Here is a 25,344-nt window from a genome sequence, read left to right on the forward strand (position 1 = left end):
TGTACAAATGTGCTTGACACAATGGATGGGTGGATGGATGGTGATAAGAATTGTACGAGCCCCCAATAAAATGATTGAAAACAGAAGAAATCCTGTCTCACAGCAGTGAGTGGATTCAAACTGCTGGCCTTGCAGTTAGCAGCCCGATACATAACCACTAAGACACCAGGGCTCCTGCTAGACTGGGACTCAAATCATGTTCTTTTAAAATATTCTTTGACTTTGGGGGAACGAAAAGAAGTCCGAAGGTGCACAACCTTGACTGTCAGGTAGATGCTGTAAGGTTTCCCAAAGCAATCCCCCTGGGCCAGCCCTGCCCTCATAAGATGAGTACTCCCCTTGTCAGGATGGAAAGCGAATCGTTGGCACAGTGTCGGTGGCTTTTCCTCGCTAGTCCAGTTAGTAAACTCCTTTACATTTCTTCCTGTGCAGCCCCCTCTCGATAGCCCTGTGTCCTTTAAGAAAACCTATAGAGATTACCCCATGTTGTTGGTAGGGGCCCCTGTGCACAACAGAAGCAAACCCTGCCCAAGTCCTATGCCAGCCTCACCAACATTGTTAGGTGGGAGCCCGTCATTGCAGCCTCTGTGCCGTCCATCTGGTTGAGGGCCTTACCCCCTGTGAGTTAAAGCAAAACACACCCCAAAACAGTCGCCCTCACCTTCTGAACCCACTCTTCTGCTTTACGCTGGACCTTCCTTTAACCCAAAGGCAAAAAGAGGATGGCTTTTCTGCCTTGAATTTCAGTGACTCAGCAGAGCTCATTCAGCTGAGGGAAACCTTCAGGGTTAGGCCAAAGGAAACCAACAAAAACTCCCTGCCATCGACTGGATGCCGACTCATATCGACCCCACAGGACAAGGTGGACCTGCCCCGGTGGTGAATTTCCATGGCTGTCACTCTCATATGGGAATAAAAAATCCTGACTTTCTCCAGGCAAAATGGAGCCGGCTATCTTCAAGGTTGTGGGGCTGAGTGTAGAGGCAGGAGAATTAAGGAAACGATTACAAACCCATGATCTGGGGCCTGTCAAGCTTATCATTGCTGTCGACAGGGAGACAGCTGCAGGGCAAGGACCCTGGTTGGGATATGTGCACAGTGCAAGTTTTAAAAGCTATCAAGATGACTTCTGAACATTTGGTCATCCGGCTATGTAGAGGTGATGGGGCATATGACTCAGGTTGACCCTTTTAAAATAAAGTGAAGCTATTTTTAGTAAATCAATAAGGATACTCCCGGAAAAGTTACTTGGTTCTTTGTGGAAGCCTGAGAGCAAAATTGGCCCCCTGCCGGGGCTCCCCAGAGTTGCACCCCTCTGAATGCAAAACGGATGTTCCCGGTCAGAAAGAACACGAATGGAACCTGAATTCAGGCCAAGCCTCAAAATTAGGGCTCCCACTGTCGACAGCTGCCTTCCACGGAGCAAACATGTTAGAACGTAAGGGCCAGTACACCTGTCGCGATGGCGTGGTCATGTCTGAAATCAGAGGACTGAGACCCTTACTTGGTTTTGTGACCAAGATCTGCGAACACACTGCAGCAAGGAGCATCGCCAGCTAAAGTTTGAAGGCGTTTTGTACTCCCTGGAACGATCTACATCTGCTTCCTCTCTTTTAAAATTGACCCCTCTGTATTACTGATCTGAAGTCAGTGCGCGGTCATTTTCCAACAGCCGGTCTGTCTATGTCCACGAGCCCCTCCCTCACTGTCACTGACTGGGTGGGATCCGCTGGTCGCCTGTGCCCCGTGCACTGCAGCGGATCCCTCGCTCGGATACGCACCTTGGCCTTGGCATTGCAAAACCCTCTTTTCACCCCTGACACTGTGGACAATCGCATGTTTGTTGCTGCTGTTTTTAAAGCCTGGGCTCTTCTCTGTAGCTGAAAGAGGGACGCCTGTGGCCAGGTCTCTCGCACAAAGGGGGGAACCACGTAACCCCAGGGACGCAAGTGGGAGCCCTTGGGGTTCGCGCACGGAACCCCTCCCCGGATGCACCGAGCGCCCGGGTCACCGGAAGAAGGAGTGAGCTTCTGGGCGTCTTCCGCAGCCGTGGTTGGGGGCGCACCTGCTCGGGTGGCACTCTCCCTGCGTACGCCGCCCGCCCTGGGCGCCCCAGGCCCCGCCCCGCGTCCCCAGGCCCCGCCCCCGAGCCCCGGGACCTCTCGTCGCCCGGAGACCCCGACCCTGGGCGCAGCCGCCACAGAGCGCCGCGAGGTGGGGTGCAGCCGCACCGCTCGGGGCGTCCCCAGCCAGGTAAGAGTGCGCGTGCTCGCGGGCAGAGGGCGTCCCCGGGGACCGGGGGGTGGGAGTGGGGGAAGATGGGCAAGGCCGGCGCCTCCCGGACGCCCCGACCCCGCGCGCCGGGCGCCCCTTTGTCTCCGCTTGTTACCGTCCAGGCCTGGGCCGACCCTTCAGCCTGGTCTGCCATCGGTCAGTTACACACGCGCGCGCACACTGCCACCTCCCCGTCCCCTGCGCCCCGGGCTCCCCTTTGTCTCCTTCTGTTGCAATCCGGGACGCTGCAGACCCGTCCACCTCGCCTGCTACTGCGGTCCTCCCCCCTTCTCCACCCCCCCTCCTCCCCGCCCCCCCCCCCCCCCCCGCCCTGGGCTCCCCTTTGTCCTGGCTTGTTGCGGTTCGGCCCTGGGCGGACTCCTCGGCCAGCACAACACAGCCACCGCCACCACCAAGCTCCCCACGGGCACCCGGCCTTCCCTAGCCTCACCCTGCTGCTGCCGGCACTCAGGGCTCCCCAGGAGTGGCCTACAGGACCCCGTCCAAGAGCCCGAGACCTAAGCTCACCTTCCCCACACCACATCAACCCGCCATCCCCTGTACTGAGGCCCCATGCACACGCACGCGCGCACACGCACGAGCGCGTCCTGAGAAACTGATGACCAGATCACCCACCCCCCGGCCTCTGAGAAGTGCATGCACCATTTCTTTAGCAATTTCCCAAGGGCTTTATACACTGAGGGGAAATCAAATGGCTCGCCCATGGATCTATATGCCTAGTAGGCGGCCGTGTCTGAACTCAAACCTGCATCTGCCCTCACTTCAAGGGTATTGTGTATTTTTAAACGTTCACTGTGGATTAGCTGGAGGTTTGTATTTCAGAGCATCCTATTTGTATTTAACAATTTAAACAACTTACCAAGCCGCTCAGTAGCCTGCCCTATCTGCGCCTTTATTTCTCTCCTCCCTCTGGGAGATCAGCTTCCACTTCGCCCAAGTTAACACGTCCCCCCGCTAGCCCAGTGGTTCTCAACCTTCCTCGTGCTGAGACCCTTTCATACAGTTCCTCATGTGTGGTGACCCCCCAACCATCACATTATTTTCGTTGCTACATCATTGCTAATTTTGCTACTGTTATGAATCGTCCTGTAAGTATCTGATGTGCAGGATGTATTGTCATTGTTACAAATTGAACATCATTAAAGCATAGTGATGAATCACAAAACAATGTGTAATTCTATATTGTGAGATGTTTATGTATTTTCCGATGGTCTTAGGCGACCATGTGAAAGGCGTCACACACCACAGGTTGAGGACCACTGCTCGAGCCCATTGCTTCCTCTTTCTCGCTTCCCAGCCCATTGCCCCCAGCTACCATCAGAGTCTGTTTCCTTGGGTACAAAAAAAACACGTTACCTTGATTTTTTTTTCTTTTGTAGCAATGGTCTCATACCATGTGTGCCCTCTTGTGATTGACTGACTTCGCTCGGCATCATATCCTGCAGATCCATCCGTGGTGTCATGGGGGGAGAGGGGGCTTCACACTTTCGTCACCATTCGGATCATCATTATTCTCTGCCGCATAGTATTCTAACGTGTGCCTGCACCACAGTGCCCTGAGCCATTCTCCCACTGGTGGGCATTGCCCGCAGGGCCTGTCTCTCGTGTACTGTGGTGAGCAGAGCTGTGAGCCACGTGGCTATGCGTGTATCCGTACCGGCTACAGCTCCTGTTTCTCTAGGGCTGTGCGGAGAAACGGACAGCCGGTCACAGGGAACTGCTAGTCCCAGCTGTCCCATGAAGCACCACGTTGATGCTCACCGCGCTTGCGCATTTTCAGTCCCACCAGCCTCTCTGAGGGCTCCAGTCTCTCAGCTCCCTCTCCAGCATTTGTTGCCTTCTGGTTGGTTGGTTGGTTGGTTGGTTGGTTGGTTGGTTGGTTGGTTGGTTGGTTGGTTGGTTGGTTGGTTGATTGGTTGGTTGGTTGGTGGGTGGGTTGGTTTCACTTTGCTATCAATGCCAGGGTGTGGTGTTATCACTGTTTTGATTTGCCTTCTCAAATGGCTCCTCATCTGAGCATTTCTTCATATATTTGTCAGCTGCCTGGTTGTCTTTGGCAAACGATCAGTTCATGCCCTCCACTCATTTCTTAAGTTGGATTATTCTCTCTTTTGTTCCCCTTGGTTCTCAGTTTTCTGTTTTGTGTGTGTGTGTGAGTGTGTGTGTGTGTGTGTTAGTGTATTCACTCCATGCATTGGTGCCTTTCATTTTATCCCTGTTTTTTCATTGATGAACTTTATAGTTGTAGTGTTTGCATTTAGGTCTTTATTACGCATTGAGTTGGTTTTTGTGTATGAAGTGAGGATGGGTCCTATTTCCTTCTTATGCAAATGGAGATCCAGTTTTGCCAGCTCTGTTGATTAAAGAGACTGTCTTTCCCCCATTCAGTGTACTTTGGCCCTTTGTCACAAATCAGCTGTTTGTAGGTGGATGGATTTATTTTGGGGGTTGTCTCGGCCGTCCCACTGGTCTGCCTGTCTGGCACTGTACCAGGATGTTTTGACTATTGGGGCTGTGTAGTAGGTTTGGAGGTCAGGAAATGAGAGGAGGCGTACTACTTAGTTCTTCTTAAGTAGTCCTTTGCTTATCTGGGTCTTTCCCTTCCAATTAATATTGATATGATTACTTTCTCCATTTGTTTAAAGAATGATTCTAGGATTTGGATTGGAACTTCATCTTTCTAGATTGCTTTGGGTAGTAATGATTGACATTTCCACAATGGTAAGTCTTCTTGTCCATGAACATGGAACATTCTTCCATTTATGTAGGTCTCTATGGCTTTCTTGAACTAGTGTTTTGTGGGTTTTTTAATGTGTGTGTGTTTTGTTTTATTTTTGTACAGATCATTTGTTTCTCTGGTTAGATTTATTTCTAAGAATTTCATGTTTTGTGTGACTTTGTAATGGCATTGTTTTCTAGATTATCACTTCAGAGCTCTTTTTTTCCTATACCAGAATCCAATTGATTACTGCAGGTTGATCTTAAAAAAAAACACCCAACTCATGGTGTGTTAGAAAAAAAATTAAGTCAGTTAAATTTTACTTTTCTTCCGTAAACCAGTGTTTAGTCTGATGGGGAAGGAATCTGGAGAGTTTTTCAGGCTGTGACACCGCCCCCCTCTCTCTTTTTAACTTCAATTTTATTCATCTTCATTTTTCCCCTTCATTTGTGAAACATAACACATACAAAGAAAACCGTGTGTGTGACTGCGTGGCCTACTGCATAAGAGAACCCTGGCAGCGAGGAACCCCGTGGTTCTTTCTTGTCCCCCCGTCCACCCACACCCCCCCACCCCCCGTCCACCCTCCTCCTTGTCCTTCCCTCTCCCGGTACTTCCGGTCCCTGGCTTCATCACTGTCTTCAAAGTCTCTGCCTTTGGTGGAAACGCCATTCTTTCCCTTATCATAACGGTGTCGTGAAATGCTTATCTTTATGAGACTGACTAACTTCACTGAGCATAAGATCCTCTCATGTTTCCACGATGTGGTCGATGAACTCATCATTGCTCTCTTCAGGATAAGTAATCTTTCATGGTGGGTATGTACTAGAGCTCCTTTAGCCATTCCTCCACAGAGCTTTGTTTTATTATGGTTGTGTCATTTTGCCATCATAGAAATGGCTGATAGATTCTTGCATGTTTACCTTGTACCCTGCCGTGTTGCCAATGCTTTCTGTTTATTTCCAACAATTCCTGTCCAGTCTTTGGGGTTTTCTACAGAGACAATCATATCATCTGCAAAGAGAGTTTTACTTATTATTTGCCAGTTTGGATGCCTTTGCTTTCTTCTTCTTGTGAAATAGCTTCAAGACTTCCAGCGATTGAATGAAAGTGGTGTTGAGGCCCCCTGTTCACCAGCTAACGGAATCCGCCATTTGCGCCCCACTAAGTGAGATGTTGGCCTTTGGTTTCGCTGTTTACCTTCGACCTGTATTCCTATTTTGCTGGGGGTTTTTGTCGGGGTTCAGTGTTGGATTTTGTCAAATGCCTTTTCTGTATGCATTGATATGATCATGCAGTTCTTTCCCTTTATTTTATTCATGTAGCGGGTTACATTGCTTTGTTATTTTCTAATGCCGAACCTCCCTTTATACCAGCATCCCTGATATAAATCCCACTTGATCATGAATTTTTTTATAAATATATTATTGGATTCTAGCTAGGATTGTGTTGGAAAATCTTGCGTCTGTGTTCTTTTACTTCCGTTGGTTCTGTTGTGATAGTTCCTTGTTCTTTTATCGTCAGTGACGTTTGCTTCTTCTCCTTGGTTAAATTTGCCGGTGGTTTGTTCATGTTGTTCATCTTTTCAGAGAAGAAACTTCTTGTCTTATTTCTTTCCTACTGTTTTTCTGTCTTCTGATTCGTTCACATACTTCTGCTCTAATCTTTATTTCTTTCCCTCTGGAGTCTGGACGTTTATTTTCTGCTTTTGTTCTAGTGGTTGAAGGGGCAGAGTTTTGAGCCTTCCTTTGGGGTGAGTGTGGCCATTGCTACAGAGTCTGCTGTTCCTGGCTCTCAAAGGTTTCGGTTTGTCATGCTTTTCTTTTAATTTCTCTCAAGGGATTTCTAAATTCCGTTCCTTAGTTCTCCGATCACCCAGTAATGTTTTAAGTGGAATGTTGTTAAAGTTCCATGTATATGATTTCCCACCTAACTTGGCCTTCCTACAGTGATTTCTACTTCTATAGTGTAGTAATCTGAGAAAATGGCTTGTAATATCTCTGCATTTTTTAATGTGTTAAGGCTTACTTTGTGGCCCCAAAGAATGTATATTGTGGATGGAGGGTGGGTTGGGAAGGCGGAACCAGTTATAAGGCTCTACATGTGACCTCCTCCCTGGGGGACGGACAACAGAAAAGTGGGTGAAGGGAGACATCGGACAGTGTGAGATATGACAAAATAATAATTTATAAATTATCAAGGGTTCATGAGGGAGGGGGGAGCGGGGAGGAAGGGGGGAAATGAGGAGCTGATGCCAGAGGCTTAGGCGGAGAGCGAATGTTTTGAGAATGATGAGGGCAACGAATGCACTAACGTGCTTTACACAATTGATGTGCGTTTTGATTGTGATAAGAGTTGTATGAGCCCCTAATAAAATGTTTTTTTAAAAGGAATGTATATTGTGATGTTATTGGCTGGAGTGCTCTGTATATGTCTAAGAGGTCAAGTTGATTGCTTGTGCTCTTTAGTTCTAATGTGTTTTTATTAAGTGTTTTCCAGTTGTTCTGCCCTCCCTTGAGAGTGGTGTGCTGAAGTCGCCGACTCCTATTTTAATATTGTTTATCTCTAGTCTCAACTCTCAGTGTTTGATGGATGCAGCTTGAGGGTTGTGTGTGGGGGGAGGTCAGATGCTTACAGACATCTTCCCTGAAGGCAGTCCCTGCCAGACTGCGGTCTCCCCACAGCACAGGGGTGGGGGCCTGTGTCCATTAGCTTGGTTCCTGTAGGTGGAGTTCACACCCTACTGATAATGGTCTCTATTAATGGAGCCAAGGAACAGGCCAAACCGGCTCTGTGACATCCAAGGTGAGGCTGCCATCCTGAATCTAGGATCCGCCCATCTTGCCACATGTGTACCCCCAATCCTTCCTCTTCCTATTGCGTGGATACCCCTAGATCACCCCCTCCCATTGCTGTATTACCTATAGCACAGCCCCTTCCTGTGACATATGTCCTCACCTGTAATTAGGGGGCTTGCACGTCCCCAAAGAATATAAAAGCCTTGGTTAGCAGTCGTGCCCCCTCCTCACCTCTGTTCTGATGCTTGAGTCTGTGGAGCCAGTGTGTCCGTCCACCTCGTGAGGACCTTCCTCGCTTTCTCTGCCTCCTCGGCTTTACTAAGCGCGATGGCCTCCTTCTCCAGCGACTGGTCTCCCCTGACAACGTGTCTAAGGTACATGAGATGAAGCCTCGCCACCTTTGTCTCTGAGGAGCGCTCCGGCTGTCCTTCTTGCAAGACAGATCCGTCTGTCCTTTTGGCGATCCCTGGTGCTTTCGATATTCTTCCGCAGCACCTTAGTGCAAATGCATCGATTTTCCTTCTGTCTTCCGTGGTCAATTTCAAACGTTCTCATGCAGCTGAAACTGCTGGAAATGCCGTGGCTTCGATCGGGCTCACCTGAGTCCTCAAGGCAACAGCCTTCCTCGTCAGCTCTTTAAAGAGGACTTGCGCCGCAGCTTTAGCCCGTGCAGGGCATAATTTGGTCTCCCGACTGCTGCTGCCCTGGGCACTGATTGAGGGTCCATGCGCGATGGAATCCTTGACAGCAGTGTTTTCTCCGTTTCTCATGATGTTGCCTATCGGTCCAGCTGCGACGAATTTCCTTTTCTCTGCACTGAGTTGTCATCCACACCAAAGGCTCCAGTCCTTATTACGGTGCGTAGGAGAGTACGCCACTCCTGCTGGTTTGGGTTTTGGTTGGTTTTTTTGTTTTTTGCTATTTACTTGATATGTTTTCCTCTATCTTTTTTTTTTAATCTGTTTTTGCATTTGTGTCTGAGGTGTGTTTCTTGTCAGCAGCAGATTGGTTGGTTCCGTTTTCTTACCACCTGTTTTCTTAATCTGTCTCTTGGCTGATGCATTTAAACCATTCCCATTCCGTGTCATTGTTGATAGATGTAAATGTCTTGCTGTCATTTTGCTGTGTGTTCGTGAAGGGGAGGGGCGTGGCTGTTGTTATTGGTATCCTTGTTCCTTCTAATTTTCTATGTTGAACTCATTTTATTGGTTTTCTTTTTCCTTCGCAGTTATTTTGCTGTTGACTGGGTCTTTGCATCCGGTTGTTGGGATTTGAACCAGCAGCCACCTGCTGCGTTGCCTGCTGATCCCGGGAACCATCAGCCTGCCCCTTTACCTCTCCTTGCTGGGTTCTCAGACAGCTGCGGCGACATCTGGCCTATGGACGTGGAACGTGCCCACCTCGACCACTGGGTAAGCCTGGAGCGAGTGCGTGTGTAGCGTTTTATAGAACTGCCAGACTTGTGCATGTAGGCTACACCATTCTGCAATCCCACCAGCAATTACTCCACATTCTCCCCGACGTTGTCAGAATCCTGTCGGTCTGATGGTATGGATTCTATTAGGGATGTGGGAGGATCCCGTGTCGTTTCCGTTTACATTTCCCTAATAATAAAGGTTTCAAGCATCTTTTACGTGCTTATTGACTGTCTGATCTTCTAGTGAACTCTATCTGTTTTGCCTGCTTGATAAGGGGATCGTTTGTCTGAGTTGTTTAGTGGTGAGAAGATAAATGCCCGCTGCGAGCAAGCCGATGCTGATAGGGCTAGAGGGCTATTGTAGTGCTGTAACCGCCGCTTCGAATCCTACAGTCGAGGCTGAGACAGAAGCAGACGGCCTCGCCTTTCTTCTGCAGAGGCTGTGATTGATGTGAAGCCCCAGCTAGGGAGTCAGCAGCCCGACACATGACCCACACCGTCACCGGGGCTCCCTGCTGGAGGAGGAGTTCTTCACTGTGTCCGGCTACTGAACTCTTTTGCGATGCATGATTTTCAAAAGTAAGAAAACCTGGGAGAGTCAGGGTATGTGTAAGTGGAAGCCTGTAAGAGAAGGCAAAATAAAAATATTTTCCACTAAAACAAGTGGAAAATTAAGTATTAATTTTAAGTATTAAGACTTAAAAGTAAGTATTAAGATGGCACCCTGTCAACATTAAAAAAAAAAAACTTACCCAGTCGTGATGTCACGGGCTTCGCTGTGTTCTTCCCGTTCCTTAGCTTGTCTCTTGACTTTGTCGTCAAAGCCCTTTGATCGCCCAGTGCAGGGACGTGAAAATACCTGGCATCGCTCTTCTATCGAGTCTTTGCAGCTCCAGCCCACTGGCCAGGGGTGAGCATGCAAATGAGGTGTTGACGGCTCCAACCAGGGGATTGGTCCCTTTTGCCATAAAAGGAAGAATGAGCAGTCCCCCATCCAGTCACCAATAGAGCACATATGGGACCCCGGCCTGCAGTGAGGATGGAGACCCTGAGGCTCCCCAGACCTTAGACTGAGTAAAGCCGAGTGCCTTTGGGCAGGAGACCAGCTTGCATAGCGAGGCGTCCGTTGGGCATTTCCTGGCACTAAAGAAGATTTGTAACACTTGCCAGAGTGGGACAGAAGCCAAAGACCAGAAAGACGTGCTTTCCGGATTGGTTGAAAAGAGGCATTGCAGACAAGAGGCCTGTATCCTTAATGTTTTCTCTTCCTGCCTTTATAGCACGTGTTACTTTCCCTTTAAGAAACCCCATAAATCAACAGGACTTTCTGTGACTTCTGTGGAATTGTTGTAACAGATTTGTGAACCCAGTCGAGAAGTAAGGTGTTGTGGGAGGATGATCGTGAGCAGAGTAAAGGACGTTGGAGGCAGGTCTGACCTCTGTCCTTGGGCAGGTGTGGAGTTGGGTCTCTTTCCGCCTTGTGTGGGCAGAGGAGGTCAGACAGAGCCCCACGACATTTGCCAACAAGGTTTTTAATTCATTTGTTTTACCTTTTATTGCTTATTGCTTTTGCTTCTGCTCTTATATGTAAGAATCCATTGTCGAAAAGTAGCATGGAAAAAAAAAAAAGAAAGACAAGTAGCATGTGAAATGTAAATGCTCTTTTTTTATTGTAAAAATATTGCATGGGTCCAAAAGTCCAAAGATTCATTGAGTAAAAATGATCATTAAGTATCATTTGCAATTTCAGCGTCTACATTGATGTTTTCTTTTCCTTTCCTTCCTTTGTTGTTGTTAGCTGTCACTGAGTCGGTTCCAACCCATAGCAACCATATGCACACCGTAAACCCTGCCCGGTTCTGGGCCGTCCTCACAATCGTTCCTCTGCCTGAGCCCCTTGATGCAGCCACGGTGTCCCTCCATCTCATCGAGGGCCTGCCTCTTTTGCACCGCCCCTCCACTTGACCAAGCGCAGGGTCCTCCTCCAGGGGCTGCTCTCTCCTGACAGTATGTTCAAAGTCTGTGAGGGGAAGTCTGGCCATCCTCGCCTCTAAGGGGCGCTCTGGCCGTGCTTCTTACAACGCAGCTCGGTTTAGCGTCTCAGCAGTCCGTGGGGCTTTCAGTAGCCTTCTCCAGCTCCACGACTCAATGCATGGATCCTTCCCTGGTCTTCCTTAGTCACCGTGAAACTTTCACGTGCATTTCCACCACGTGTCTGTTAGTTCATCGTACTGTAATGGCTTGTGTGTGGCTGTGATGCCGGAAGCTATGTCACTGCTCTTCCGATACCAGCAGCATCTCCCGAAGTGAAAAGGTTTCGGTGGATCTTCCAGGCTAAGAACACTACAAAGAAGGGCTGGTTCCCCACTTCAGAGGAAGGAGCCGCTGGAAGCCTGATGGATAGCGTTGAAGCCTTGTCAAATACTGAAAGCCTTCCTACCACAGGGACAGATGCTCTAAATTATTCCTCGTTTTAGGGGCTGGAGGTTCCCTGGGAGACATGTATGGCAATGTGACCACTCTGTGTCCAAATTGAACCTTTATTTAGAAGTACTTGATTTTCCCAGGTAAGGACCTGAGAAGCCCCCTGGGGTGATGTCGCAGTCTCAGCTCCCACGTGCTGAGCCTAATCTATGGCAGGAGTGTGCCCCTCCTCCTTTGCTCACTGCATTCAGAAGGGGGCCTATTTCAGAAATCCTGTGTGATCCTTTGGGAGAGTGTGGAGGGGGAAAGGCAAAAGAAACGGGACAGGTATGGTAGGGATGTCTTTAGGGAAAACCATGAATTTTCAAGCTTCATTTGTTGATGACAGATGTATTATGAAATTGAAAGTCATTGTGTCCCGGAATTGTCCCAGCTATGTAAAAAGCTTAAGGCCTAGTGGTGTCATGTTCGGGATTGAAGTGTGTTAGGGGAAGGGAGTGGGGTGGGGGTGGGGGGTAGGGCTTGCCTTGGTGCTTCCAGAGAAGTGAACCATGTTCATTACCGATGAACAGAGAAGCTGCTGAGGTGGGTGCCTTCTCCCTGGTCCCGCTTCCTCGGGGCCCTGTGTACAACAGAAGGAAGCATACCAGTCTTGCCAGCTGCACATCTGTTACTATGGGCGAGCCCGCAGTTGCAGCCATTCTGCCAGTCCATGCCGTGGGGCAGCTTCCTGCCAATCACGTAGCGAACTCAATATGCCGGGCGTTGAACGGAGGGATGGTGGCTGGCACACCAACGGGAAGAGACTGGCAGTTTCTCAGGGAGAGAGCAATGGACCAGAAGGCTGACAGGTGTTGATGTGGGTGTCCCGGAGGATGGGGTCCATAAGCGAATTCCTCCTTAGAGCATCTCATTGGCAGAAAGTAGAAGCCGCGGAGCCACAGGAAGAGTGCGGGGTGTGCTCTGAGACTGGAGCGCCCTCCGCCTTGGTGCACGACCCTCAGGGGGGACCATCGTCCTGACTCTGGGGACTCAGCTCTGTCTCCCCCATCCTCCTGCCCTTCCAGGTCTCCAGCGGGGTGCAGAAGAGCTAGTCCAGTCCAGGCAGCTGGGCTCTAGGGCGGCCGGCCGTCTCCATCTGTGAATCGCAAGGACGGACGCAGCACACTGCGTGCACTCCCAGCTCTTCCTGGCTTGGAGACCATTGGCATTCCACTAGACTCCCAGAGGCCGCAGTGAGGAATGGTGAGTGCTCGAGGGTCCTGGACTAATTCCGCCCTACGGAGTGAGGCTGCATAGGACTGCTAGGCGGCCAGCCATGGGCTTTGGGAATAAGCCTCCTCACTAAAGAAAAAGCAGACCTGGCAGAGCGACGGTGCTCTCTACCCCCATCAACAGTGGCCGTCTCAGAAACTCCCAGGGCAGTTCGACGCTGCCCTGGACGGCTGCTGTGAGTGGGCTTCAGGGGACACGGAGGGACAAGCCCTGGATGCATCCTCCCTGTCCTTGGGCCATTTCTACGTGCACACAGAATGTGGCCTTTCTGAATTTGGACGCTTGGGGTCCCGTGACTCCTGGGGACAAGCATCCCCCAGCCTGGGCCTCAGTGCTCGGTGCTGAACGCCAGAGCTCCCTGACAGGTGCTCTCAGGGGTGTGGAAAGCATGAATCCCCAGTGTAGAAATGGCATCCAATCCCCCTTTTCACCGTTAGCCAGTAAAACAGTAAGAGTAGAAGCTGAAAGCACAGCGCTCTAAAGCTCCGAGAATCCCCAACACGGGGCGGGGGCACCCAAGCTCCTCCTGGGTCTGCAGTGTCCACTGGAGAGGTTCCAGACCGGTGGGGGTGTCTGTACTGAGTTTGTCAACTCAATGGATACAAGAGTCTCAAACACAGAGGAGTGCCTGGCTCCAAACCTTACTTAAATCTTGAGGATGGTAAGGAAGCTTACTACATTTAACATGTCGTGCCAGAGCCCCTGCTGTGTAAAATAGTTCAGCCATTTAGAAGCACTCTCCTGGCTGAGGGAGAAAATGGAAACACAGACCCTGGCGCTTGGTTCCTGTGTTTAGAAAGAGGTCTGGTTTATTGTTTCGTAATTTGCCCAACAACCGTGTTAGATCTTTTCTGAGGGGAAATATGAGGCCATCTGTTTCCCTAACAGTCACAGCCTTGTCAATGCTATGGGGCACTCCTGGGCCATCCTCATGAGGGGCTGTGAATCAGAATGGACTCCTTGGCAAAGGACTTGGTTTATCTGTATGAGAAGAGCTGTGTCCTAAACCATTCAATTTTAAGTCATTTTATGATCATGCATTTTTATTTCTTGGGAAAATATTATTTGATCTAATTTATATCCTGGTTTTAAAAGTACAGTGTGTGATGTTGTATTTTGTCGAGTTGTTTTCAAATCACCGCAACACTGTGTACTACAGAAAGACACGTTGCTCTCTCCCCCCTCCCCCGCGCCCCGTGTTTTTCAAGCTCACAATCGGTTTTATGTTCACGACCATCATCGCAGCCACTCTGTTGATCTGTCTTCATAAAAGGCTTCTCGTTTGCTTCTGGTCATCCAGTCTAGCACGCGCCATGTTCTTTCCCAAGGGCTAGCCTCGTCTGACAACATGTCCGAGGTGTGCGAGATGAAGTCTGCCCTGCTTTGCCCCTAAAAAGCGCTTTGGCTGAACTTCTTCGGTGATAGGTTTGTGCATTCTTCTGGTAGCCCTGGCACTTCCAGTGTCCGTCACCAGCACCATGCTTCAAATGCATCATTCTTGTATGGCCTTCCCTATTGATTCCAGCTTCCACGTGCACATGAGGTAAGAGGAGACGCCATGGCTTCAGTCCTGCGCACCTGCGCCCTCCAAGTGGCGTCTCTGCGCTTTAAACACTTGGCGGAGGTCGTGCGCAGCACATCTGGTTCCTGGACTGCTGCTTCCATGAGTGTTGACCCAAATGAATGAATTCCTCGACAACTCCAGTCCGGTCTCCACTGGCCAAGACATGGTCTGCAGGCCCAGCTGTGAAGACTTTTGTTTTCTTCACACTGACTTGCAATCCACACTGAGGGCGACATTTGTTTTTGTTTTTCCATCAAGTGCTGCAGGTCGTCCTTGCTTTAAGCCAGTAAAGTTGTATTATTAGCATACCACAGGGTGCTAGTAAGCCTTCCTCCAAGCCTGGCATGGGGTTATTCTTCATACTGGCTAGCTTCTTGGATTATTTGTTCAGCACCCAGGTTGACTAAGTGCAGTAAAAAGCTACAACCTTGAACACTATGTCTAAGCTTTTAGGACACGCTCTTTCCCCTAGTTCTGTTTGAACAACTTCCCCTTCGGCTGTGAACAAGTTCCACACAAACGTCTTTGCAGGGTCAATAAAGCGCAAGTAAACATATATGCAGTATTCTCCTTTCAGCCAAGATCCACCTGATAGCTGATATCTCTCCTCCATTTCTACTTCCGAATTGGACTTGCGTTTCTGGTAGCTCCCTATCAATATCCTGGTGCAGCTGCTTTTGGGTGATAAACAGCAAAATTTTACTTACATGTGATCCTAATGCTATTGTTCAGTAATTCCTGCATTCTGTTGGGCCATCTTTCTGTGGAATATGATCTCTTAGAGTCAGTTGGCCAGGTAGCTGTTCTCCAAATTTCTCAGTATAAATGAGGGAGCGCTTCATCAGCTTACTGAAATGTTTGAAATGAGATTCCCTCAATTCTTGGAGCCGGGGCTGGTGGGGGCTTTTCCCACTAATCCTCTCAGTGCAGCGTGGACTTCCTCCTTCGGTACCACTGACTTTCCCTCTAACGCCATGGGTTCTGGATCACATGCTACCTCTGGAGTTGGCTGGCCATTTACCTGTTCTTCTTGGCACAGAGGCGGTATGCCTTCCATCGACTTGTTTGCATGCTTCTTGCACTGTTCAGCATTTTGACCAAAGAACTCAGTGTGATTGAGTCAATAGTGACACTGTTCTATAGTTTGGACATTCCTTGGGGTCCCCTTTCTTTGGAATAGGTACAGATAAGGATCTCTTTCAATCAACTAGCTGTCTTCCAAATTTCCTGGCATAGAGGAGCAGGTGCTTCCAGTGCCTCTTCAGCTTTCTGAAGCATTTCAATGAGAATTCCATCAATTACTAGAGTCATGGTTTTGGCTGATGCTTTCAGTGCAGCTTGAAATTCTTCCTTCAGTACCATTGATTCCTGCTTCTGTGCTGCCTCCTGAGATGGTGGGATATGATCTGTTGTTTTTGGTACGGTGAGTCCATGACTTACTTCCTTCTTCTTTGGATGTTTCCTGCTTCATTCAACATTTTGCCTGTGGCATCTTTCAATATTGCCATGTGAGGCGTGAGTATTTTTTTTCTTTCACTTTAAGATATCCTTTCTATATTAGTCTGGGTAGACTAGAGAAACAAATCCATGGACACACATATGTGTATTAGAAAGAGATTTATATACAAGAGCAATTGAACATTGAGAAAACATTCCAGTCCAGTCCAGATCAAGTCCATAAGTCCAATATTAGCCTGTATTTCTGATATCAATCTATAAAGTCCACTTCAGACTCATGAAACACATGCAATGACGTCGAGTGCAGAAGATCACAGGTCAGTGGGTAGAAAGTCTTTGGATCCAGTGTCATTGGAAACATCTCAGCTCTGGCAGGGGTCTCTCTGTGGCTTCTCTGGCTTCTGAGGTCTGATTGCGGTCATGTGGCTTGTCTTCTGCAATGTCTCCCAGGGAGTAGCAGAGAGAGCGAGGTGTCTTCCACCTCCAAGGAGGAAGTCCCAGATTTCCCAGAATTCTCAGGAGAAGGCCATGCCCACAGAAGTCTCATTGGCTATCTCTGATTGACAGCTTAGACTCCACCCCGACACTCTAAATCCTTAAATTGATACCAGGTTAAGTGACTACCACACTTCCTTTCTGGATTTCTAACTCTAGATAGTTTCACATTTTATCGTAGTATTGTATGTCTTCTCAAGCTTCCCTTTGAAATGATCTATTTAGCTCTTTGACGTCATCATTTCTTCCATTTGCCTAGCTACTATACATTTAGGAGCTAATTTTAGGGTCTCCTCCGGAAACCACTTTGATGTTATGGAAGGCAGATAGTTGGCCAACTGACTGATGGAAATCTTTGTGAGTTCCTATTCCGAAGAAAGGTGACCCAATGAATGAATGGAACAATATCACTAATAGCTCATGCAAGTCACATTGTGCTGAAAGTCATCGGACAACAGTTGAGGCTGCGTTGACAGGGCGCTGCCAGGCAGGACTCCGGCTGATCAGGGGGAGGACCTGGGACAAGGGCTATCCTTGCTGATGTCAAGTAGATCTTGTCTGAGAACACAGATACCAGGGAAATGTTTACTTGTGTTTTATCGACTATGCCAAGGCATTCCACTGTGTGGATCATAGCAAACTACAGGTATAGTTGAATAACCTTGAGATTGGGAATTCCAGAACACTCCATTGTGCTCCCGCAGGCAGTGCCCCTGGATCAAGGGGTAGTCGTGTTAACAGAACAAAGAAATGCTGCATGGTCTAAAATCAGGAAAGGAATGCGCAACAGGTTCTAAGCTCTCCCCATGCTTGTTCAATCTACATAATGAGCAAATCATCAGAGAGGCTGGATTAGATGTAAAAAAATGTGGCATCCGGATTGGAGGCAGGCTTATGAACAACCTTCAGTGTACATGACACAACCCTGCATGGTGAAAGTGAGGCGGACCTGAAGCACTTGCTGATAAAGATCAAGGACGGCTGCCTTCAGTAGGGATTGCAATTCCATGTAAAGAAGACCAAAACCCTCACAATTGGACCAGTAGGTAAGAGCATGATGGAGGCAAAGAGGAAGTCGCAAGGAGTTCATCTTGCTTGGATCCACAATCAGTGTTCATGGAAGCAGCTGTCAGGTCAGTGCTGACTCCTAGTGACCCCGTGGCTTTCCAAGACTGTCACTCTTTACTGGAGTAGAAAGCCCAGTCTTTCTCTCCCTGAGACGCTTGCTGGTTGTTTCAAACTGCCAGCCACGAGGAAGGATCGCAGCCCAATGCGTAACCACTACGCACCAAAACCAAGCCAAACTCACCATCAACGTGTCAGCACTGACTCATAGCGACCCCCACTGGGGATTTCTGAGACTACACCCGTTTATGGGAGTAGAATGCCTTCTTTCTTCCACAGAACTAATGGTGATTACAAACTGCCAGCCATGTGGATCACAGCCCACTAATCCTGGTGACTGGTCATTACAGAAATGTTTCATCATTTTACTGTAGCTGGTTAATGGGAGAAAGATGAGGCTTCCTACTCCCATAGACATGTACAGCCTGGGAGACCCACAAGGACAGTTCTGCCCTGTCCTGCAGGGTTGCTGAGTCAGAATTGACTCAACGGCAATAAGTTGGGAGTTTTTTTTTAAGTATTTGTTTAATGAACAATAGGGTTTTTGATGGCTGTAAAATAACAGACCCAGCTCCTAGCCAGGCCTGATTCCGTGGGGGACACTTGACTTGGGGCTGCAGCTCAGAGATTTTGTTCCGGCCTCACACCATTAGAGATCACATAACTCACTTCGCGGACAAGAGGAGCCTTCTTACTCTAACATTGCTCAGTTCCAGCACCCAAAGAGTGCTGTCGCAGGATATACCCTCCTCGCTGTTTGAACAGCCTATGGGATGAGGCTGTTTCCCAAAGGGCACCCTGCACGTCAGGAATCCCACTGACCAAGTGCCTTCCAGGGCCTGCGTATGTGAGAGATTGCTTAAGCCTCTACAACGCAGGTATGTAAGTCCCTGTTTCCAGGACTCCATTCGCAATTTAACAGACAACCTGTGTGCACTTCAACTTACCTAGAAAATTAATGCTGTGGCCATGTGTTCACCTTGTGCAGTCATTACAAGATGGTAACTGTAACCTCTTCTCAGCAAACCCAAGGACACGTTGTCCATGTTCCCGCAAAGGTAGTGCTCAGTATTGGAACTTATGTTTGTTAAGGGGAGAGGGCATGATACTTGGTGTACAGTTGCATCAGGGTTTGAAATTGGAGAATTGTGTGGAATGTGGATGCTCGTGTTTTCTGTCTCCCACCTGAGCTAATTTCCAGGAGTAGAAAGCCTCATCTCTCTGCCACTGGGTGGTTGGTGGTTTGGAACTGCTGACTGTGTGACCAACAGCCCAGTGGGTGCAAGAAAAGTCTGAAGCAAGGATATGTGTCCCCTCCAGCTTAAGAAACTACTACTAGTTCAGGTCCTAGTGTTGCACTCTCACGGATGGGGGCCAAGGAAACAATGCCGCTCTCCGTTGTTTCCGAGTTCTAAACAACCTGTCCTGACTCACTGTGTGCTTTATGTTTTGCTAAACGGTGGGTCTTACGGAAGGAGGCATACCTTCCCATTCACAAGAATGGATGTTTTCCTAATGCTTCAAGGTCACAAAGAGATACGAATAAGTCTATATGTGGTTAGAAGGTGCTAGAAGTGTGTCAGACAGGATAGGAACCGTGATTATGGAAAAGGCTATTATATATCTTACAGTAGACCTTGGTGAAACACAGAATTTTGTGTCAAATCTCCATAAATTTCTGTTTTCCCAGTTTTCTCAGCTGCATGCTTCATTCTTGTACACATTAGAGGACCTTGCTGATGGTAATGTGTGTGATGTTTTAGGACTCGGTGGTCATCGAGGATGTGGCAGTGATCTTTAGCCAGGAGGAGTGGGCTTTGCTGGATCTCACTCAGAGAAAACTCTACAAAGATGTGATGATGGAAACCTTCAGAAATCTGACCTCTATAGGTAAGAATGACATTTTTTTCTTGGTTTTTTTTTTAAATGTGTTTAGGGAACAAAGATATTTTACACACCAGCTTTGCTCCAGTATGTGGATTGAGAATGGGAATGAATTGTTAAGCATAACAGTCTTGGTCTCCTGGTCTGTTGAATTGACATAAGCTGGCTTCCCTCTGAACCTAAATCTCCATGCAGTGGAACCAGTTTGTACTTCCTCTGTAATTAAAAGTCCTGAGCTTATTACATGTTCTTTAAGTGTAAGCATTGCCTTTACAGTTCACTTTTTAACCAGTACCAAAGTGCTGAGACAGCTAAGCATAGTTGAATCTGTCTTTGTTCACGGAAACTTTTTTCTGATTTTTTTGGTTAATTTATGTTGTGAACGCCGCTTGAATTATTGAGTTAGCCTCTTTAAACCTTGACGATGGGGAAAATTTATCCAGCGAACACACCGTGGTGCAATTCATGAAGAATAACACCTGGTCCTCCATGTTTCCGGAAGTCTCCAAATCTCATGCCAATAAGGATCAGCACACGAGAAATGGGAAGAGACATTCGAGGTGAGTGTCGTGCATATAAGAGCACCTGGGGAGATCGTACTAAGATGTCATGACATTGTGTGCTTATGTAGTATGTTTAAACACAGATGAATGTGTATATATGTGTCCCCCACTTGTCTGTTAGTCCGTCTGAGAGGATTGGCTTGTGGGTTGCTGTGATGCTGGAGCTATGTCTCTGGTATTCACGGTATCACCCAAAGTGAAAAGGTTTCTGCAGAGCTTCCTGACTAGGAACGGACTATGAATAGTAATCGGCTGTCCACGCCACTGAGAACCCTTGGGGATAGCATCAGAACACTGTCAGAGACTGAAAACCTCACGGATCAGAGATAACAGCAGAAGATGGGTCTCTCAGGTCAAAAGGCTCTCAAAATATGAGTGAGGTAGAGTTTCCTTTTCAAAGGAAAGTCGACATAATGGCACAGATGGAGTCAAGGCTGCAGGACCTTCATTTGCTGATGAGGCATGACTCAAATGAAAACAAAACAGCTGCAAAGAAACATCAATTAATAATCATAACTTGGAATGTACAAAGTATGCATCTAGGAAATTGGAAGTTGTGAAAAATGAAATGGAACACATCATCATCAATATGCTAGCCATTCATGAACTAAAATGGACTGACTGGCATTGGACATACTGAATCAGAAAATCTTGTAATTTACTATCCTGGGAATTAAAGATTCAAGAGGAATGGCATCCCACTTATTATCATAAAGGACATTTCAAAATCTATTTTTTATTGTTTTATTAGGGGCTCATACAACTCTGATCACAATCCATACATACATCAATTGCAGAAAGCACATTTGTACATTCATTGCCCTCATCATTCTCAAAACATTTGCTCTCCACTTAAGTCCCTGGCATCAGCTCCTCATTTTTCCCCTCCCCGCTCCCCCCTCCCTCATGAAACCTTGATAATTTATAAAGTATTATTTTGTCAAGATCTATTTATTTAAATACAATTCTGTCTGTGACAGGATGATATCTATCACATCAAAAATAGCCGGTCAACACAACTATCACTCAAATTTATGCACCAAACACTAAAGCTAATACTGCAGAAATTGAAGTATTCCAGCGGCATCTTAAGTCTGAAATTGATCAAACATGGACTCAAGATGCACTGACAACGATTACTGATTGGAATGCACAAGTTGGAAACAAAGAGTAAGGAACAGCAGTTAGAAAATATGGCCTTCGGTGATAGAAACAAAGCTGTCGATCACGTGACAGAATTTTCAAAACCAGTGACTTCTTTGCAAATGCCATTTTCCAACACAAATGGTGACTGTAGACTCGGACTTCTCCAGAAAGAAGACACAGAAGTCAAATCCACTGCATCTGTGAAGAGAGATGATGGAGAAGCACAATATATCAGCCCCTAAAGTGAGGCCAGGGGGCCAACGTGGGGCAGACCATCAATTTCTCATATGTAAGTTTAGGCTGAAGATGAGGAAAATTAAAACAAGACCATGCGAGCCAAAACATGATCTTGATCATATCCTCTCTGAATTTCGAGAACATCTCAAGAATAAATTTGATTAATTGAGACAAACTACGTAAGACCTGATAAGCTATGGGAGAGCATCATATCTATATGAAGAAAGCAAAGGGTCGGTTAAAAGGCAGGGAAAAAAGAAAAGATCAAAGTGAATGTCAAAAAAGACTGAATCTTTCCCTTACTGGTAGAATAGCTAAGGCAAATGGGAATGATTAAATCAAAGAGCTGAATAGAAAAATGTCAAGGTACAGCTCCAGAAGATAACTAAAATATTGTATTGAAAAATGCAAAGACCTCGTTAGAAAAATTTTTTAAAGAACACAATTATAAATGAAGATTATATGAAGAAAATGTGGCATCAGTATTGGAGGAAGGCTTATTAACAACCATTTATATGCAGATGACACCACTTTGTTTGTTGAATGTGGGGACTTGAAGCACCTGCTGATGATAATCGAAGATTGCTGCCTTCAGTATGGATTGCAAGTTAATGTGAAAGAGACAAAACCCTCCCAGTTGGACCAGTCGGTGACATTATGATGAAGATTGTATCTTACTTGGGTCCACACACAATGCTGAGAGAGGCAGCAGTCAAAAGTTCAAGCAATGCATGGTACTGGTTAAATTTGCTGCAAAAGACCCATTAAAGGTTAAAAAGCAAGAATGTTAATTTGAGGGCTAAAGTGTGCCTGACCCAAGCCATGGTATTTTCCATCATGTCAAATGCACATGAAAGTTAGACATTGAATAAAGAAGAATGAAGACTTGATCCGCATTTGAACTGTGGTGCTGGCAAAGAACATTGAAAGCCGCGTGAATTTCCCAAAGAACAAGCATATCTATACTGCAAGAAGTACAGCCAGCTTGCTTCTTAGGGGCAAGAATGAGGGGACTTTATGTCAAGGACATTGTCTATGTTGTCAGGAGAGATCAGGCCATGGAGGAGGACATCATGCTTGGTGTCAAATAGCATGGCCTCGACCAGATGGATGGACATGGAGGCCACAGCAGTGGCCTCAAATATAAAGCTCGTGAGGATGGTGCAAAAATATAAAGCTCGTGGGGATGGTGCAAGACTGGGCAGTTCTTCCTTCTCTTTAGGTCACTGTTAATCCTAATGGGCTGGGTGGCAACTAACAACAATATCAACAATATCTGTATGTGTGTGTGTCTGTGCATATTTGTTTATACATATATTTGGTAGAGCGTCAATGACCCTTAATGAGAAAGACTGACACGAGTGGCTCCAATGGGCTCAAACATAGCAACTGTGAGCATAATGCAAGGTCAAGCCTTATTGCATATTTGCGCTCTATTTGTTGGCACCTAACAAGATCATACAGGCCTGGGTTTTCAGAGAATTTTCACAACATAACATTTTATAAATGAGAGTCATGCATCAAATATTTGAACCATTTTGCTTGGAGACAGCTAGAAACTCACATGTTTTAGGAAAACAGTGATTGTAATGGTAGTTTCAAATATAGACAGTTTGACCTGTAAAATTTTAGACAAGTCAGGCAAGAACTATGCATATATACTCTGTCTGGGAAGGAGGTGATAGGACTCCTTCTAAGGAGATGTTGCCTCTTTTTAACAGAAGTCGTGCCGTAGAGAACATCTGTGAAAGTAATGAAGGAAATCAGTGTGGAAAAACTTTCAGCCAGATTCTCAATCACACGGTGCTAAAAAGAAGTTCTTCGGAAGTAAATCCTTCTGAATTCTATGGGTGCGGCAAAGCCCTCGTGGACCACTTACCACAGAAACGTCAGCCTACAACTCACGGAAGCTGCGGTACTTGTGCGTGTAAAGAGTGTGGAGAAGCCTGCAGCTGCCCCTTTCCCCTAACCACTCCGACGAGAAGTCTTAGTGGAAAGCAGCCCTATAAATATGAGGTACGTGGGAACGAACTAATTTGTGTCTCAAAGCTTACTAATCCTGTGACAACACTTACTGGTGGGAAACCCTATGAATCCAGTGAATGTGGGAAACATTTCAGCCGTTTCTCATCCTTGTCGGTGCATTTGAAAAACCATGAATGTAACGAATACTGTAAGACATGTAGTCATCCTTCACCTTTTGTTTTCCATGAGAAATTTCAAAACACGGAGATGCCCTATGAATGTAAGCAGTGTGGAAAAGCCTTTTGGCAGCTCTCAACCTTAACCACACATTTAAGGTCTCACACTGAAGAGAGGCCTTATGAATGTAAGCAGTGTAGGAAAGCCTTCAGGTACCTCTCAGCCCTCACGAAGCACATAAGGATTCACAGTGGAGAGAGGCCTTATGAATGTAAGGAATGTGGGAACGCCTTCAGGCAGACGTCAGCCCTCAATACGCACATAAGGATTCACACTGGAGAGAAACCTTATGAATGTAAGGAATGTGGGAAACGCTTTAGGGGCTCCTCAGATCTCACAGCACACTTAAGTATTCACAGTGGAGCAAGGCCTTATGAATGTAAGGAATGTAAGAAAGCCTTCAAGAAGCTCTCAGCCCTCACGAAGCATAAAATCATTCACACTGGGGAGCGGCCTCATGAATGCAAGCAATGTGGGAAAGCGTTCAAGTATCACTCAGACCTTAGTACACATTTAAGGACTCACAGTGAAGAGAGGCCTTATGATTGTAAGGAATGTGGGAAGGCCTTTAAGCATATGTCAGCCCTCACTACACATACAAGAATTCACACTGGAGACAGGCCTCATGAGTGCAAGGAATGTGGGAAATATTTTGTGTATCTCTCAGCTCTTGCAACACATATGAGAATTCACACTGGAGAGAGGCCTTATGAATGTAAGGAATGTGGGAAAACCTTTAGGTGTTCCTCACATCTCACTAGACATATAAAAGCTCACAGGAAAGAGAGGCCTCATGAATGCAAGGAATGTGGGAAAGGCTTCATGTACAAATCATCCCTTTCCGCCCACATAAGGACTCACAGTGCAGAGAAGCCTTATAAATGTATGGAATGTGGGAAAGCCTTCAAGCAGATCTCAGGACTCACTGCACACGTAAGGGCTCACAGTACAGAGAACACATGAACATAAGAAAGGTGGGAGAGCCTTTCCGTGTTTCTCAACCCTCACTACAAATAGACTGCTGCATAGTGGAACGAGACCTTATGAATGCAGGCAGTCGTCGAAGCCTTTAAAGTCTCCTCACTCCTCTCTAGAGATGTAAAAAGTCACTGTAAAGAGACTGTTCTGTCGAAGAGCTACCTGTTTCATTCAAACAGCAAATTTCAAAAACTCTGCCATTGAAATGTAATTTCTCAGTGACTAGGAAATAAATTCTTATCCAAATAAAGGGGTTATTAGAGTAACTTTCTGTCTTTGGGTAAAATGCCATTATCCTTGTAACAATGAGGATGTATTCATTGGTGTTTGTTAATTTCTCATTACAAGTTAAATTTTTAACTTTTTTAAAGGTTTTAGCTATTACAAATGAGACTATGGGGAATATCTTGAATAAATGTGGTTTTATGATTTTTAAATGTACCATTGATGCCATTTATATGCAATAAAAAACACTGATCTTGTATTTGGCTAAAGAGTTTTCTTTGCCATAGCTTTGGATTTCCATTTATACTTTCCTATTGAAATTTAACTCTCTTGACCTTTACAATGAGCAAGTTTCTCACATTGTGATACTTTAAGACTTCATTTTAACTATTTGCAATTTTTTCATTGTGCTTCAGCCTACTAATTTTAATAATCTTAGATAATGATTGTTTATTATTATTATTGCTATGTCATTTACCAAATTTTTTTCCAGTCATTTCTTCTGGTTATTATTTGGAATTCTGCAAAGAATAGATTTA

The 25,344-nt window shown here is 46.6% G+C and overlaps 1 protein-coding gene across 1 annotated transcript; it reads left to right on the forward strand.

Moving 5' to 3' along the window:
• The first annotated feature begins 2,033 nt into the window (after positions 1-2,033).
• On the forward strand, positions 2,034-24,718 carry LOC142442879 (uncharacterized). Its single transcript, XM_075544300.1, has 6 exons — positions 2,034-2,253; positions 9,041-9,224; positions 12,721-12,898; positions 19,334-19,460; positions 19,861-20,014; positions 23,122-24,718. The coding sequence occupies exons 3-6, from the start codon at positions 12,896-12,898 to the stop codon at positions 24,563-24,565; spliced, it is 1,728 nt and encodes a 575-aa protein (XP_075400415.1). The 5' UTR covers positions 2,034-2,253; positions 9,041-9,224; positions 12,721-12,895; the 3' UTR covers positions 24,566-24,718.
• The last annotated feature ends 626 nt before the right edge of the window (positions 24,719-25,344 follow it).

This window comes from Tenrec ecaudatus, chromosome 1 (assembly GCF_050624435.1).
Source record: "Tenrec ecaudatus isolate mTenEca1 chromosome 1, mTenEca1.hap1, whole genome shotgun sequence".
Taxonomy (NCBI): Eukaryota; Metazoa; Chordata; class Mammalia; order Afrosoricida; family Tenrecidae; genus Tenrec; species Tenrec ecaudatus.